Source organism: Salvelinus namaycush, chromosome 2, assembly GCF_016432855.1.
Source record: "Salvelinus namaycush isolate Seneca chromosome 2, SaNama_1.0, whole genome shotgun sequence".
NCBI classification, from domain to species: domain Eukaryota; kingdom Metazoa; phylum Chordata; class Actinopteri; order Salmoniformes; family Salmonidae; genus Salvelinus; species Salvelinus namaycush.
Genome location: NC_052308.1, coordinates 11221364 through 11237582, shown reverse-complemented (window position 1 = coordinate 11237582; position 16219 = coordinate 11221364). Strand labels below are relative to the sequence as shown.

The window sequence follows — 16219 nt, the reverse complement described above, 5'->3', positions numbered from 1 at the left end:
CAGCAGCTCTACTGCCCTGCACTGTATCTGCAAGCTGTTGGCTAGAGCGCATATGGGCACAATCGCTATATAACATATAATGCTAAAACAGTTGTGAGAACCATCAATTGAGTTGAAAATGCAATGGAACCCCATTAAACTTTGTATTTTTTATTAGGTACATGGGAATTTAATCACAAAGGGTATTTTTATGTGCACTACGTCATCACGCACAGCCTTTTATCCACAACAAGTACATTTGATAAACACATCTCATTAAATATTTATGTGGATTTTAGAATATTCGCATGAAAATCTGTCACCAATTGGATGGAACCCTTAGCTAATGACTGTAAAAAGTGTTGCTCCCGTTTGGTGGGTGTGACTTGAAGTTACGTATTTAAAGAGCAATTGAACGTTCCAGAACGTAAAAACGTAATGCACGCAGCCCTGGTTTAGGATACATAAAATAACCAGAGTACCCATTTAGTAGTATTTGAGGAGACGAAACGTCATACATTTATCTAGGTAGCTAGTGGCCGTGAATATTTGATGTTAGATTATCTTTATTGAGTTTTGTTGAAACAGAAGTTTGCGTGCTCACAACGATACTGAAATTAGCTAACGTTGCTAGTTAGCACGCTAACGTTAGCTCGCTAGTAGTAGTGTCAACAAACAGAGTGACTTTACGTTAACGGGTTCAAGTAACTCTGCACAAAAGCGCGATGCTGGTAACCGTTTTCTGCTGCCCCAATGACCATTCGGAAATCACATTTGCACTCGATGTCTCTCCAGAGCTTGAACTCAGAGATTTTGTTGCTCTGTGTGAACTAGAATCAGGAATCCCTGCTGGTGAAATTCAGGTGAACTACTAGCTAGTTAGCTTAGCATAAACGTGTTAGCAGCTAAGTTGGCTAGCTACATCTCATTGTTTATATCAGCTAGATCATTAAAAAAAAATATATAGATATTGTCCTACTTGACAGAACTAGCTACACCTACTGAATTAACAGTCAGAATTAACTTTGTCATTGGTCGCTAGCTAGGTAACGTTAGTTGATTTAACTACTGTCTAATTAGCTAGTTACGCTAGCCATCTTACTAGTAAGTTGAGCTAACATAGCATGTGTCAACAGTCAGAACAGAACAACAACAACTTCTACTGACTCATGTAACGTTACCTGGCTAGCTGTCCATTGGTTTGCTTGCCACGTTTTGATTAACCACCTAGCTAATAAGTTAAGTTGATTTGACCACCAGGCAGCATTTTAATTTGTCCTCTTACTTTTCTTCAAGTGTGAAAAGGGAATGCTTCTTATTTTGCATCATTGTTTTTCCTCCTGTGGCCCTTCCCCCTCTTCAGATCACATATGCAGAGCAGCCCCTAAAAGATCTGACCTGTGCTTTAGGGACTTATGGTCTGAAGGATGGCGATGTGGTGGTGCTCAGACAGGTAGAAAGACGGCAACCGCCAGCACAACCAGTCTTCCCAGGTAAAGTTAGTGCCAGTGGGTAAGACAGAACAAGTGAGAAATCTACAGTCTGGCTGCTCTAGTAAGAGTTCAGTGGTAACCCTTCACTAAAGCGCTTCATTCTGTTGGTTCTATTGTTCCTCAGTCAGTAATGGCTTTCCATTTTAATAGCTCATCCCAAATGTCTACCTGGCATGATGTCACTCAACCCTCAGTCATGCTTACTCTCTCTCCTACCCTCCCTGTCTCCCCTTTCTCCTCCAGGTCTGCCCCGTATTGACTTCAGTTCCATTGCAGTCCCTGGCACCTCTTCTGGTTCCAGTCAACGGTCGACCCGTAGACAGCAGCAACAGGCCCCAACCCCACAGCAGCAGTGCCCTCCACCCCCTGCTGCACCCCCATCCCTACTGGGCTCCACTTCCTCTCCTCCGGGGCTGGATGACCCTGCCTTACTGCAGCAGATGCTCTTGGCCAATCCACACGAACTGTCGCTGCTCAAGGAGCGCAATCCACCATTGGCTGAGGCCCTGTTGAGTGGAGACCTGGGTGAGTAGAAGTGGTGTTAGCGGGATAGCATCAACCCCTATCTCTGAGTTGAATATCTTGTCATTATAACGGCTAATGGGTCTTAAGTGATCAGCTAGGAGCTCTAACCATGTTTCTGACTGCCTCCCTTCCCATAGAGCGTTTCACCAAAGTGCTGTTGGAGCAGCAGCAGGATCGAGCTCGCAGAGAGCAAGAGAGGATCCGGCTTCTGACTGCCGACCCATTTGACATGGAGGCCCAGGCCAAGATAGAAGAGGACATCAGGTACACACACCTAATGTCACACATCCAAGAGGGGAAAGGAAAGGGGTTGGGTTGGAGTCAAAGACGGCTTTAGTCAGGGTCTCTTCTGAAATCAATTAAAAACGTGCTAGTTTACATATTGACTTATGTACACCTAATACACTTAATATTTGAGAGTATTAAGTGTACATGTGCTTCAATACATAATCACACACAATTTGTACTTCAGGCAGCACAATGTTGAGGAAAACATGACCATTGCGATGGAGGAGGCCCCAGAGAGCTTTGGCCAGGTGGTTATGCTCTACATCGACTGTATAGTGAACGGGTACCATGTGAAAGCTTTTGTTGACTCAGGTATTGTATCCTATAATTTTCTCCCTCAGTGCAAAAGCATAAGCATTTTTGACTAGGGCAGTAGGGAGACTCTTCAGTTCAGGGTTTGTCTGTTTTGTGGTGTCCAGTATAGTGTGTCTTGGCTAGTTTTGACATGGCTTTGCTCTCATGATGCTATATCCACTAGTATTCAGTGTGTCTTGGCTAGTTTTTTACTTCGCTTTCCACCTGCATATATTCTCTCTACACCACTTCTGACATCTCTTGATTTAAAAAAATGTCTTCCAACTTGCTTGCCCGTACTTCATACAGCCCCCCATCTGTTCTTCCCTTCCCTACTTCTCCTGTCCTGTATTTATCCCCCCTTCATTGTCTTTGTTCTGCTCCTCTCACCCTCTCTCCCATTGCCTGCTTCCCCTCTTCCAGGGGCCCAGATGACCATCATGAGTCAGGCGTGTGCTAAGCGCTGTAACATCATGCGCCTGGTGGACCGACGCTGGGCCGGCATCGCCAAGGGAGTGGGCACCCAGAAGATCATTGGCAGAGTCCACTTGGGTGGGTATCAATCATGTCTCAGAGATCCGCTTTCTTAAGGATGCACAACATTGTGTTCCTGTAGACTAGATGCTCATGAGATGTTTTCCTTGTTTTATCAAATTTGTCGAAAGCAAAGATATCCAAACCTGAAAGCAAGTGTTGGTGGTATCATCTGTGTGTATTTCCCTACCCAGCTCAGGTCCAGATAGAAGGGGACTTCCTGCCTTGCTCCTTTTCCATCTTGGAGGACCAGCCTATGGATATGTTGCTTGGACTGGACATGCTCAAGAGACATCAGGTCAGATACCTGTCCCTCCAAATCCATGCACACTAACTACTACACAATGACATCCTTTGGAAAAGTAGGTCTTTAAAAATACCCCTGTGTGTAAATGGCTGTTCTCTCTATATCCTGCTACTTCAGTGTTCTATTGACCTGAAGAAGAACACGCTACTGATCGGGACGACGGGCACTGAGACCCGCTTTCTGCCCGAGGCGGAGCTGCCAGAGTGTGCACGACTGGCGTACGGGCCGGAGGGCCGAGAGGACGCCCAGCCAGACGAGATCGCAGACAGAGAGCTGGCGGAGGCACTTCAGAGATCTGTTCAGGAGAGCGGTAAGGAACACGGTCTGGGAGAGAGTGCTATGGGGATTCCTCAGCTCTCTGTCTGCACACTAAAGCAGTGGAGATTTTTGCAGCACAGCAGAGACATGACCCAGAAGCACTTTTGCATGGGTCTTTTTTTAGCTGCTTTACTCCTGAGCCCTGTTTCTGTACTCATCTGCCTTCTCAGTCACATGATCACTGCATTTCATCACCTCAGAAAATGAAAAATAAGCTTTATAATCAGCAGGGTTCTTGCCGTCATGAAAGTCCTTAGTCTTAGAGTTTTAAAATTGTGTTTTCCAGGCCCCGAATAGTTTCATGGTAATTTATTTAAACGTTTTTGTTTTATGTAATTTATTTAGGCACAGTTCTTAAATATTTTATCAATCAAATACATATCAGCCAGGATTGCACCTGCATATTTATTTATTTCACCTTTTATTTAACCAGGTAGGCTAGTTAAGAACAAGTTCTCATTTACAACTGCGACCTGGCCAAGATAAAGCAAAGCAGTTCGACACATACAACAATGGAGTTACACATGGAATAAACAAACATACAGTAGAAAAAGTCTATATACAGTGTGTGCAAATGAGGTAAGATAAGGGAGCGAAGGCAATAAATAGGCCATGGTGGCGAAGTAATTACAATATACCAATTAACACTGGAGTGATGAATGTGCAAGTAGAGATACTGGGTTGCAAAGGAGCAAAATAAATAAATACAGTATGGGGATGAGGTAGTTGGATGGGCTGTTTACATATGTGCGAGATGAGTGGGCCGTTGCTCAAGGAGAGGGAGACTGTCGGACATTGTAGCAGCAGGTATGCCTATGTAGTCTACCATATGATAGAGAACAGACCAATAACTAGGTGGCCAATTCAAAACATATCTTGTACCCTCAAGTTAATTGTTTAGCTACACTGAACAAAAATATATATGCAACAATTTTGTGCCCTGCACAACGACAGGTGATGGTACATGGGATCAGTGAGCAGTCGCCCAGTGTCCACATTGTTGGTCATGGAAATCTGGTTAGAAGTCATGGAGAAGTTATGAAATTCCGTCTGTTGAAATGTGTATGAACCCTGAATTTGACTAGATATGAAATTAGGCTAAGGGGCGTAAAAAGGGGCGTAAAAATAAAATAAATACGAATTTAAAAAACGTCTTGGAAGTTTGGTTCTGTAAATGCATTTGATTTAATAGTTCTCTAAGTTCAAAATGCACAAGTCCCTCTGCGGCCCAATTTGGATCTGGAGTCGTAGGTGAAATAAAGTTGTCTTGGCTGACTCTCTTCACCACTAGGTGAACAATCTGACAGTGTGGCGCATGCTTTGTGTGTGAGTGCTAACGCTCTGCGTCCCTTTGCATGATGTGTGGTGTGTGGCCTAACCATGAGCAGGACAGCACTGATGCATTTGGAGAGACAGCTGGAGTCAACCCTACCAACCAGGTACTGCAAACTTACAGAGAATCAATGCCACGGTCATCACCCATATTCTTTTTGGGGATTTTGTAACAAAATCAGTTTTGCTTGTTGAAAAACCAATGATAAAGATTGGTATGATAATATATATATTTTTTGTTGATATATATATTAGTCAATTGTATTTACCATGTTTTCCCACTTATTTTAAAAAGTAGAAGATGCAATCACTAAGATCTCTGCATTTCATGTTTAATTTCAGAAGCTGGCATGGACAAAAACGATGCATGTTGTGTGCATGAGTGTTTTGGTCCGTAGCGTGTTTCAATTGTTGTACAGTACTGTTTAACTCTCGAACTGATCTCTACCATCAGACACTGCAGATGGACAAACTACCTCACCGGAATCCCCACCATTCCCAACGCCCAAACCCCTGAACAACATGCCCCTGTCCCCTTCCCCCGGCCATCCCCGGAGCCTTTTCCTGGACCGCTCCCAGTCTGCTCCAGCCTACATGCGCCAGGCTGGGGCCCCAACACCAGGACCGAGCCAGAGCCAAACAGAGCCTGGCTTCCAGGGTCTCCCCATCCCTGGACCCTCATCCCAGGCCCAGAACACAGCACCTACAGCCCAACAGTCTCCTCTCTCAGGCCCCAGCCCTACCAACCCCACCCAGCCCCTCCTTTCCACCATCACCACTCCCCCGGCTCTGTCCACATGCTCCCTTCCTGCAGACAAGATGGTGACTGGGACTCCCACCTTGGGAGGTTCAGCCAGTCAGATCCCTTCAGCCACAGAGATTGGGTGTGCCTCTGAGAAGGCAGGGAACAGCTCAGTGTTCCCCCACCCAGAGGAAAGCCTTACCACTCAGCCCATGGAGCAGGAGGAGGACATGTCAGACACCATTACAGATCACTGGACCTGTCTGAGTTCCCCACCTCAGCAGAGTGAAGGGGGTTCCCAATATCCCCACCAGCCCGTCTCTAATCCCCCATCACTCACACTAGAACCCTGTCCTTTTGGATCCACCTCTACAGAGATCAAGTCTCCCTCTGCCTCCTCCCAGAACACTGTGCCATCAGAGAGGGACCAGCCAGAGGGGAAGCGCTGTTCCTACTCAGACCAGATCCCATCTCTGGCCCAGGCCCTGCTGGAGCTCCATGAGCTGCTGGTGTCTAACAGGCGTAGCCTGTCCCCTCAGGACCGCAGTGCCTCCTGCTCCCCCTCACACAGACAGAACGCTGACGGACTGGAGGACAACCACAACCCCACCGTAGAGCCCCGAGTCCTGACACCTGAAAACACCACCCAACCCTCCCCCTCTACTGCCATTACAGCTGGTGCAGAACCATGTGATGCCAAAGCCAACCATCCTCCTGACTGTGTCCTGCCAGGCTCCTCTGAGCAGAGCCTGGAGACCAGGACCGAGGCTGAACCAGGAGAGGGACACGGGGAACCAGAACCACAGTGTCCAAAGAGCTCCTGGTGGGAAAGGAGGGCAGATGGGTATGGGCTAGATAACAGTAAAAGCAAAGGGGCTGTGTCTGAAGCCAAAGGCCCCTCTTCACTTCAAGCAGACCTGGTGTTCAGGGAGCCCCCTGAGGGGCAGCAGGGGAGGGGTGTGGCAGACGGGAGAGCCTCTGGCAATGACAACCCAAACACACTCAACCTCCAACCTGACACAACACAGCAGAGCCCCCTGTCCATGGCTGCTGGCTCACCTGGGGAGGAGTCTGGCGTTTCGCCCCGCACTTCACCTCTTCCTCAGGCCCCGAACCACCCCTCCTCCTCAGCCCCTCTCATGTCTGCTCCACGTCTCTTTACCGATGATCACATCCAAAGGATCCAGGCAGCTGGCTTCTCTGCCAGGGAGGCTGCGGAGGCACTGGAACAGGCCCAGGGCAGTGTGGAGCTGGCTCTGCTGGCACTACTGGCCCGCAAGATCACTGTGCCCACCTAGACACTCACAACATTGCAATCATGTAAGAGTCCTAGCCTTTGTCAACATGGGTTTTATTTGTGCTCTTTTCTTATTGTTGATGGTGACATCTGAATTCCCTGGCCTCACATGCTGAAGGGGAAATGCTGTCAATCTCTTGGTTTCTCACAGACCATACAACCAACTGTTATTTGTTCCTAGATTTAGCCGATATGATCTGAGGTGTGTGTGTGTGCAGCAGTTGGTGGTGCCTCAGAAGAAACCTGTTTTTATGTATTTTATAGATGAGATTTAGTAGATTGATTTCCTTCACCCCCCCCAACTCCGTATATACATATTTCATTATAAACACTATTGAATTGCCCCAATGATTTAGGTTAATGTTTACAGTTGTGTGTGTGAAATATCATTTTATAAAGGGCTGAAGATGAGTTAAAATGTCAGGTTTGTGAGGAGTGTCATTGATGCGCCAAACAATTAAATGGTTTTAAAATAATGTTAGATTTTTTTTTTAACTCATCTCAGATTCTGCTAATAAAACCCACCATACCGTCAACTTACTGCACTGGAAATAGCTCCATTTTAAGAAGCATTGCTAACTGGTGTTCTTTGCCTTCTTCTGCCAATGTTATCATGTTGTAATATGACATTCAGTCAAGTAATTATTGCCAATCCTGAGGAACTTGGTGGTTTTAATTTTTAAACGTCTTGCACGAAGAAGAAAAAAATCAAGCAGCACTATTTTTCAAATGACCCTTTTATTTTCCTCATTCCTTTGATTTATAGATGAACGTCAAAATAGATGAGGACATATTCAGCAAAGTTATAAGCCACACGTTGAATTTTTCTGAAAAATGTCAGTGTGTGATTGTGAAGGATAAAGAGGTCTTCAAATATAACAGCACGTGTAATGGGGATGTCTGGAAATGTGGTTTCTAAGTTATAAAAGGGTTTTGGAATTTCCTGTTCAGTTTACCTTGGTTTGTTTCAGATATCTATCATGCATTAGAATTACTCCATCCCCCATCAACTGGTAATCTCTCCCACAGTCCAAGTCTACCCTATCCAGCTGACTGATTTATTTGCTCAGTCATTCATGTAACCATTATATATTTAAATTGTATTATTTGGGTCATATTCATATACCAACAACATCGAGGCAAGTTCAATTATTTAGTTATCTTGTACTCAATTTTAAACTGTAAGGTAAAACTGGTTCTTTCTAGTGTATGTGTGGGGTTTGGGATATTTCTAGGGAATGGGTGTTAAGGATTGTAATTAAAGCTATGTTTTTCTAATCTGTCTTTTATTCCTTGCTCTTATAGTTGCTTTAGCATAATATGCAAACATATTTGTGTGTATGTATATATTAGTGGAGTAAAAGAACATGTTTTATGGCAGCTCTATCCTTAAGGCCAATTTCTGCTTGCTCCGACAATGCGATCCAGAGGCCAAATCGACCGCCGTACTGCATTGACGTGCCCCTCCCAAATGTTGTAACAATAAGGAGGGCGCCGTATAGTTCTGCATAGACATGATTGTTTGAGGGTAGGTGGCGGCGGGAGATCCTGTATAAACACTCACTCACTTCCTTGACAGCAGCTCTGCTCCTTGAAGCGCAACAAGTATGAATACCCTGACTGCGGCAGAGGCTGTATCACAGTAAATGCTGTACGGAAACTGCAGACGTGGCTTGACCATTGTCGTGGTAATTTCCTGTATTACTCAAGAGAGAGAGAGAGCCAACCACACACAAGTCAGAGTTAAATTATATATTCCATTTTTAATATATATACAAGCTTCATCAAAGTCCTTTTTTGACTCAGATCAATTCAGTGTCTATAAATGAATTCTCTGAGAGTGCTTACAAAACAATTCTTAGTTTCATTTATAGCCAAGATACACCCCTCTCAACTTACAAAGAATCCTTTACCCGAAAGAGGAGTATCCTATCGCTAGACAGCATCAGCTATAAATCATCGTTCAGTTTGATCTCCCAAGACAAGGTTTAAATCTCATGCTTGGTACTTCGCTGTCTACCAACCATTACCTCATCCAATGGCATATATCAATTGTCATTTCTAGATATTCCCAAACCTGGACAAACTCAAAATCAGACAGTGAGCCCCTTAGGTCAAATACTAGGTCAAGATAAGGGCAACCTCAGAGGGGACATACAATGGTTCCAAACACGGCCAAACTCCTTCCCCCTATGAGAAAAGTAGGGAGTGACTGGCGTACAGACATTGTATGAGATAACTAACTGGTTCACCAATTAATAACTCCATCCCGTCACATGGTTTAACATATACATTGACATATGAAGACAAGCCTGACCTCTCCCCTCTCTGGCCCCATTCTAATGACAAGTATCTCACAAGCATATGATGAAAATAACATCTTATCTATCTATGTTACTTAGCTAAATCTGATTCTGCCACGACACCATGCAAAGCCTTTAAGGGTAAACTGATTATTAATGTCCAGAAGTGTCATGAACAGGGAAATTAAATGGGGGCAGACGGCATCACATGTAGACTTTGATTTGATAGACTGTGTTTACACAGGCACCCCAATTCTGATCTTTTGCCCAATTATTGGCAAAAGATCTGATTGGCCAAAAGACTAATTAGGGGGAAAATATCAGAATTGGGCTGCCTGGGTAAATGCTACCTCAAGAGGCTTGTGCACAGTAGGCACAGGATAGTAGGTATGAAAAGTGCTGCTGACCTAACTTTCATTGCAGCACAGAATAATTTATTTTGTCATCTATCCCTGAATTGCACTGATGTAGCCTCATTTAATGACATAGTGTTAAGCTGCGTTTACACGGGCAACCCAATTCTATATTCTATTTGTCCAATTAATGGCAAAATATCTGATCTGATGGGTCAAAAGACCAACCAAGTGGCCAAAGATCAGAATAAGGCTGTCTGTGTAAATGAAGCCGTAGTGACACAATTGTCTGTAGCAAGCAATTCAATGGTGGCAGAAGCGCAGTCCAGCATTTATTCATACTAGCAACAATAACCAGTGTGACAGAACCCACATAATGCACACCTGTAACTAGTTGCTTTGGGATTGTTAGGGTGATAATGCCCAGCTGAAACCAATAAACTGGAACATCCTGTGTTGAAGCAGGTTCATGGTAGGCTTAGACTACCTTTTAACATTTGTGATTGTACCTTGATTTGTTTTCACACTCCAACTCAAACTATTACCACTGCATAGTATGACTCTGTACAGGTGTTTTTGAGTCCAACAATACACTAACTATCAGAATCTGTCCACCGATTGATTACTAGAGCACAATGGCTCAGCTGCCTGACTTGGTAGTTCACTTAAGGAGTGAGTCATTTCACCACACATATCCTTGCGTGGGGATTTTGGACCACCTTGAGACTGATCTTATGGAACAGATGCCATCATCGGTAGAGTGCTCAGACCAACCTGGTGGGACTGAGGAGAGTAACAGGTCAGGGATGAGTGGAAACACTGTAGGTGGTGTGACAGAAGATCAGAACCAACTGGAGGATCTCTTTGGGTATGTGACTATTTTACACTGGTGTAAAAAGTACTTGATTGTCATACTTGAGTAAAAGTAAATGCTATACATCAGATTCCTTATTAATTAAACCAGACAGCAAGATGTATTTATTTACCGACAGCCAGGGGCACACAGACATTTACAAATACTGTATTTGTGTTTAGTGAGTCAGCCAGATCAGAGGTGTTAGGGATAACAATGCTTTATATTGGTAGAAGCGTGAATTGGACTACACTGTTGTCCTACCTGTGCATTTGAAATGTAACGATTACTTTTGGGTATCAGGGTAAATGTATGGGAGTGAAGTACATATTCTTAAGGAATGTAGTGGAGTAAAGTACAGACCCCCCCCCCCCCCCCCCCCCCCAAAAACAAAAAAAAATACTTAAGTACAGTACCCCACTGTTAAGTTCTTATTCTTCAAACCATGACTGTCCTGTGTAACTAATATAATGCCTTCTATTTTTCCTTAGTTCTGGAGGCATAGCAGCAACTCTCATGTCTGTGGCCACTTTACATTCATGGAGTCTTGGAGGCCAAGTGCAGCGATCTGTGCCCAAGTTATTTTCTGTTCCAGGGCAGGATGACAGGGAGGCTACAGCCTCTCCATTATCACGCTATAAGGATGATGATGACGAAGGGTGAGTGTGCAGAGGCTTTAATTTATTTTCTTTTGCAGGTTTTGTATTCTAGATTAAAAGTCCCTGTCTTGTTCCTGTAGGGCAGCAGATGCCAATAAAGAGGAAACTCAAGACCTCACTTTGAAGGAATTGTTTGCGTCTAAGTACACTCATGTTTGTAAGTTTCTCTCAATTGTGTACTTTTTAGGGATAATTGACCCCACATATTTAGTCTCAATCACCAGTTGTCTAAGTGCATTGATAAAGTGTAATATTTGCCTCCTTTCTCCAGTTCCTCTGTATCAGTACTACTGCCTGCAATCTGTAAAAGCTGACCTAAACAGGATAAACAACAACAGTCTGTCTGAACTGGTGACCGCCCAGTGTCTACCTGGCCTACAGTCCCCACCTGTCTTCCGCGTGGTCACCTCTCCCCCACCACTGTCTCCTCTCACAGTAAACCCATGCAGCTTTTGGCAGGACTTGTCTGAGGTGAAGGAGAGTGGCCTACTTAAAATACTCTCCCTCGGCGAGATCCGTCTACAGGAGGTGGGTGGGTAGTACCAAGAATGTTTTCTGCTGTGTTTGGTGTTTGTCATTCCATACAATAGTGAACATCTCTGGTATGACTTGAAGTGTAGTGAGGAATAGAGATGAAGTGATCTGTTTTGCTCTGAAGGCTATGTTTGAGATGATTGGTTCTGAGGCCTCCTACCTGAGAAGCCTGGGGGTAGCTGTGAATCACTTCTTTGCATCGAAGACACTGAAACAGACCCTCCATCGCATGGAGCATCACATTCTGTTTTCCAACCTGCGCAGTGTGATGGCAGCCAGTGAGGGGTAAGGACTGCCAATGGACTAGTCTTTACATGACTGACCAGACTGGCATTTGTTTTTTGTCATATAGGTGCAGTGAAATGTGGTATTTTACAGGGTCAGTCATAGTATGGCTCCCCTGGAGCAAATTAGGGTTAAGTGCCTTGGACAATTACATATTTGTCAGCTTGGGTATTCCAACAGCGACCTTTCAGTCACTGGCTCAACACTCTAACGGCTAGGCTACCTGCTGCCCTTGGGGTGTGTCTGTCATTCAACAACAGTGACCCAGTCTTGCTAAAATGACAGGACTAAAATCCTCAGTCTCCATTTTTGTTTATTTGACATTCCATACCAACTTGTGTGTTATAAGGCTGCAGGCTGTGACTGCTCTGATACCTACAGGTTTCTGCTGGACCTGGAGGTGCGTCTGGGGGAGAGTGTCGTGATCTCTCAGGTTGGCGACATTGTGCTGCGTCACTGCCTCATGTTCCGATCCCTCTACGTGCCATATGTGACCAACATGATGTACCAGGAGGCCCTGGTCACGCTACTGCTGTGGGTTTTCCCCTCATTATGCTTCTGTTACTGTCTTGTCTTCATTTTTACTTCAGTCTTGCTCTTTCCCCTATTCCCAGGCAGGAGAACCGAGAGTTTCTGTTAGCAGTGAAGAAACTGGAGAGTGATCCAATATGTCGGCGACAGACCCTGAAATACTTCCTTGTCCTCCCCTTCCAGAGGATCACACGTCTGAAAATCATCATGGAGGTAGGCAGGCCTCAGATGTAAGTCTACAGGGGGAGAGCAGTATTGGGTGGTGTCCCTTACTCGACTGATTAGGGTTCGGTATACAGGATTCCATGCAACAGACTTCATGCTTGTGGAGGTTAATGCTGGTGGAGGTTAATGCTGGGACTTTCTATGGTCATTGCAGAGCATCCTGAAGCTGACCGGGCAAGACTCTAAATCGATACCTTGTCTAAAACATGCCATTGAAGCCATACACAAGGTAGAGGTCACTATTTACACAATTGAATAAAGTTTTGGGTTTAACTGTTGACTGGTTAGGCTACAACACTGCTATTTTTATCTCCTCCAATGAGACCAGATAGTGATGGAGTGTGATGGGGGGGTTCAGCGGATGAAGCAGATTGAGAAACTGGTGTACCTGGACAAGCACATGGATTTCGTCAATGTTAAGGTCTGACATCATTGCAGTCTCTCGTTATTTCAGTAACTCTTGTGTTAGTTACTACATCGTTGTATCCCTTCTATTTTAACAAGGTCAATCACAACAGCCTGCTTGTTCTCCCTGTTTAACCTATAGGTGGCAGTGGTGCCTCAACATTGCGATTCACCATTTACCTCATTGTTTCTCTCCAGTCCATTCCTCTGATCACAAGTGTCCGCTTTCTGGTGCATGAAGGCCCCTTGAGACAGCTTACTCCAGAGGGCTACGTGCCAGGATCCAGGATTTCCTACATGGATGTTTACCTGCACCTTTTCAATGACCTGTTGCTCATCTCATTGAAAAAGTATGCTTCCACATCTTCATACATGCATCTATGAACAATATTTCCAAGCACTACATCCAAGCACTGTGCTTGTTAAATACAAAGTACCACTTTCTCTTTGTATTCCTGTCACCCAACTTCCCTTTGGTCTTCTCAAACCATCAGAGAGATGCGTTTCAGAGTGCTGGATCATGCGGTGTTCCCCACCCACGTGCACACTGAGCAGCTGAAAACAGAGGCCCTTGGTCTGCCCCTAGAGTCCTTCGTGCTGCGCCTCTCCCAGAACCACACTGGGCATGCCACTGCTTTCATACTCGCCCCACATACCACTACCAGGTAAGAAGTTGGTTAGAAATGCCTTTGTCCCCTCACATCTAATTCACACAATGACTCCATATGCATGTGTTTACAGGTCAGACAAAGACGCCTGGATGAAGGCTCTGTCCTCTGTCAGTGGGGACATGTATGAAGGACCTGTGAAGTACTGTACTGTATAGAGTTTCTGATGTGTTATTAGTCAATGGTTCTCTGGAAGAGCAGCAGTTTTAGTTGCCTGTCAGTGTTACTGTATTGGAAAAGTGTTAAGTTTGTTTTTAGACACGTTTCAGCTTCTGATATTGTGCAAGTTGATGCGACAGTTTTAATTTGTTACTGGATTACATGTACTTGCATCTTATTCACTTTGTGTATATTTGGCACTTAGTTTTCCTATTTGCACTTTTTGGGGGGGTTGTATAGCACTATATTGGTTATTTTCGATGGACCACAGCTCTTGTTCGTACATGGATGACTTGGACAGATTAGTTACCAGCTCACAATTAGTTTAGGAAACTTCAGTTTTAAATTATGTGAATTTTATGCATGATAAATAAACTGTCATATTTTAAAATGTCCCTGTTGAACCCTTTTCCTGCTGAAATCGCTTGTACGTTTCTATAGTTACATTTTGAGCAGCATGGTTATAACTATAACGCCCTCAGTACAGAATAAATGTCAGTTAGCGTGGCAATGCCTGAATTAGCAGGTAGCTAATGTGAACATTACAATTGGAGCGTGCTAAGCTAACCCACTCTTACAGCAATAAAATACAGAAGCTCATTCCAGGTTTCCCCCAATGGCAACAGGTACAGTTAGTCGGAAGTTTACATACACTTAGAATTGGAGTCATTAAAACTCGTTTTTCTACCACTCCACAAATTTCTTCACAAACGATGGTTTTGGCAAGTCGGTTAGGACATCTACTTTGTGCATGACAAGTAATTTTTCCAACAATTGTTTAGACAGTGAATTAAAAGTGAAATTCTATCACAATTCCAGTGGGTCAAGTTTACATACACTAAGTTGACTGCATTTAAACAGCTTGGAAAATTCCAGAAAATGATTTCATGGCTTTAGAAGCTTCTGATTCAAATGTCAATTAGCTTATTGGAGGTATACCTGTGGATGTATTTCAAGGCTTACCTTCAAACTCAGTGCCTCTTTGCTTGACATCACGGGGAAATCAAAAGACCTCTGAAAAAAATAGACCTCCACAAATCTGGTTCATCCTTGGGACTAGTGCACTTCACAAAATAGATGGCATGAGGAGGGAAAATTATGTGGATATATTGAAGCAACATCTCAAGACCTCAGTCACAAAGTTAAAGCTTGGTCGCAAATGCGTCTTCCAAATGGACAATGACCCCAAGCATATTTCCAAAGTTGTGGCAAAATGGCTTTAAGGACAAAGTCAAGGTATTGGAGTGGCCATCACAAAGCCCTGACCTCAATCCTATAGAAAATGTGGGCAGAACTGGAAAAGCGTGTGAGCAAGGAGGTCGACAAACCTGACTCGGTTACATCAGCTCTGTCAGGGGTGAATTTTTCCCCATTCCTCAACTTATTGTGGGACGCTTGTGGAAAACTACCTGAAACGTTTGATCCAAGTTAAACAATTTAAAGGTAATGCTAGCAAATATTATTTGACTATGTAAACTTCTGACCCTCTGGGAATGTGATGAAAGGAATAAAAGCTGAAATCAATCTCCTATTCTGACATTTCACATTCTTAAAATAAAGTGGTGATCCTAACTGACCTAAGGGAATTTTTACTCTGATTAAATGTCATGAAATGTGAAACTGAGTTTAAATGTATTTGGCTATGGTGTATGTAAACTTCTGACTTCAACTGTACGTATGTAACAACTTTAGTCCGCCTCCTTTTCCGCAGCAACCAGTGATCCGGGTCAACAGCATCAATGTAACATAACTTTACGTCCGTCCCCTCGCCCATACCCGGGCTCGAACCAGGGACCCTCTGCACACAACTGACACCCACGAAGCATCGTTACCCATCGCTCCACAAAAGCCTCGGCCCTTGCAGAGCAAGGGGAACCACTACTTCAAGGTCTCAGAGCAAGTGACGTCACCGATTGAAAGGCTATCAGCGCGCACCACCGCTAACTAGCTAGCCATTTCACATCCGTTACACGTACACAAATGCACATCAGGACATGTAAACTGAGCAAAAATCAAAATGCAACAATTTCAAAGATGTTCCTGAGTTAATATTAGAAATCGGTCACTTGAAATTCATTTGGCCGAAATCTATGGATTTCGCATGACTGGGCAGAGGTGCAGCAATGGTCTCAACC

General features: G+C 44.3%; 2 protein-coding genes across 3 annotated transcripts; both read left to right on the top strand.

Moving 5' to 3' along the window:
• The first annotated feature begins 390 nt into the window (after nt 1-390).
• LOC120058944 (protein DDI1 homolog 2-like) lies at nt 391-5582 on the top strand. 2 transcript variants are annotated; one of them, XM_039007704.1, is made up of 10 exons: nt 391-842; nt 1343-1472; nt 1716-1997; nt 2135-2261; nt 2470-2597; nt 3003-3131; nt 3308-3411; nt 3538-3730; nt 5127-5177; nt 5525-5582. In XM_039007704.1, exons 1-9 carry the CDS (start codon nt 705-707, stop codon nt 5135-5137), a joined length of 1242 nt encoding a protein of 413 aa, XP_038863632.1. In that variant the 5' UTR covers nt 391-704; the 3' UTR covers nt 5138-5177; nt 5525-5582. The 2 variants fall into 2 exon arrangements, with proteins under 2 accessions (XP_038863632.1, XP_038863625.1); XM_039007697.1 differs by lacking the exons at nt 5127-5177; nt 5525-5582 and having other exon boundaries at nt 3538-4235.
• A 5434-nt stretch (nt 5583-11016) lies between these two features.
• On the top strand, nt 11017-14466 carry si:ch73-15b2.5 (rho guanine nucleotide exchange factor 19). The gene is made up of 10 exons (XM_038968657.1): nt 11017-11277; nt 11358-11434; nt 11549-11805; nt 11936-12096; nt 12478-12630; nt 12711-12840; nt 13007-13081; nt 13181-13273; nt 13456-13607; nt 13752-14466. The coding sequence occupies exons 1-10, from the start codon at nt 11135-11137 to the stop codon at nt 13924-13926; spliced, it is 1416 nt and encodes a 471-aa protein (XP_038824585.1). The 5' UTR covers nt 11017-11134; the 3' UTR covers nt 13927-14466.
• The last annotated feature ends 1753 nt before the right edge of the window (nt 14467-16219 follow it).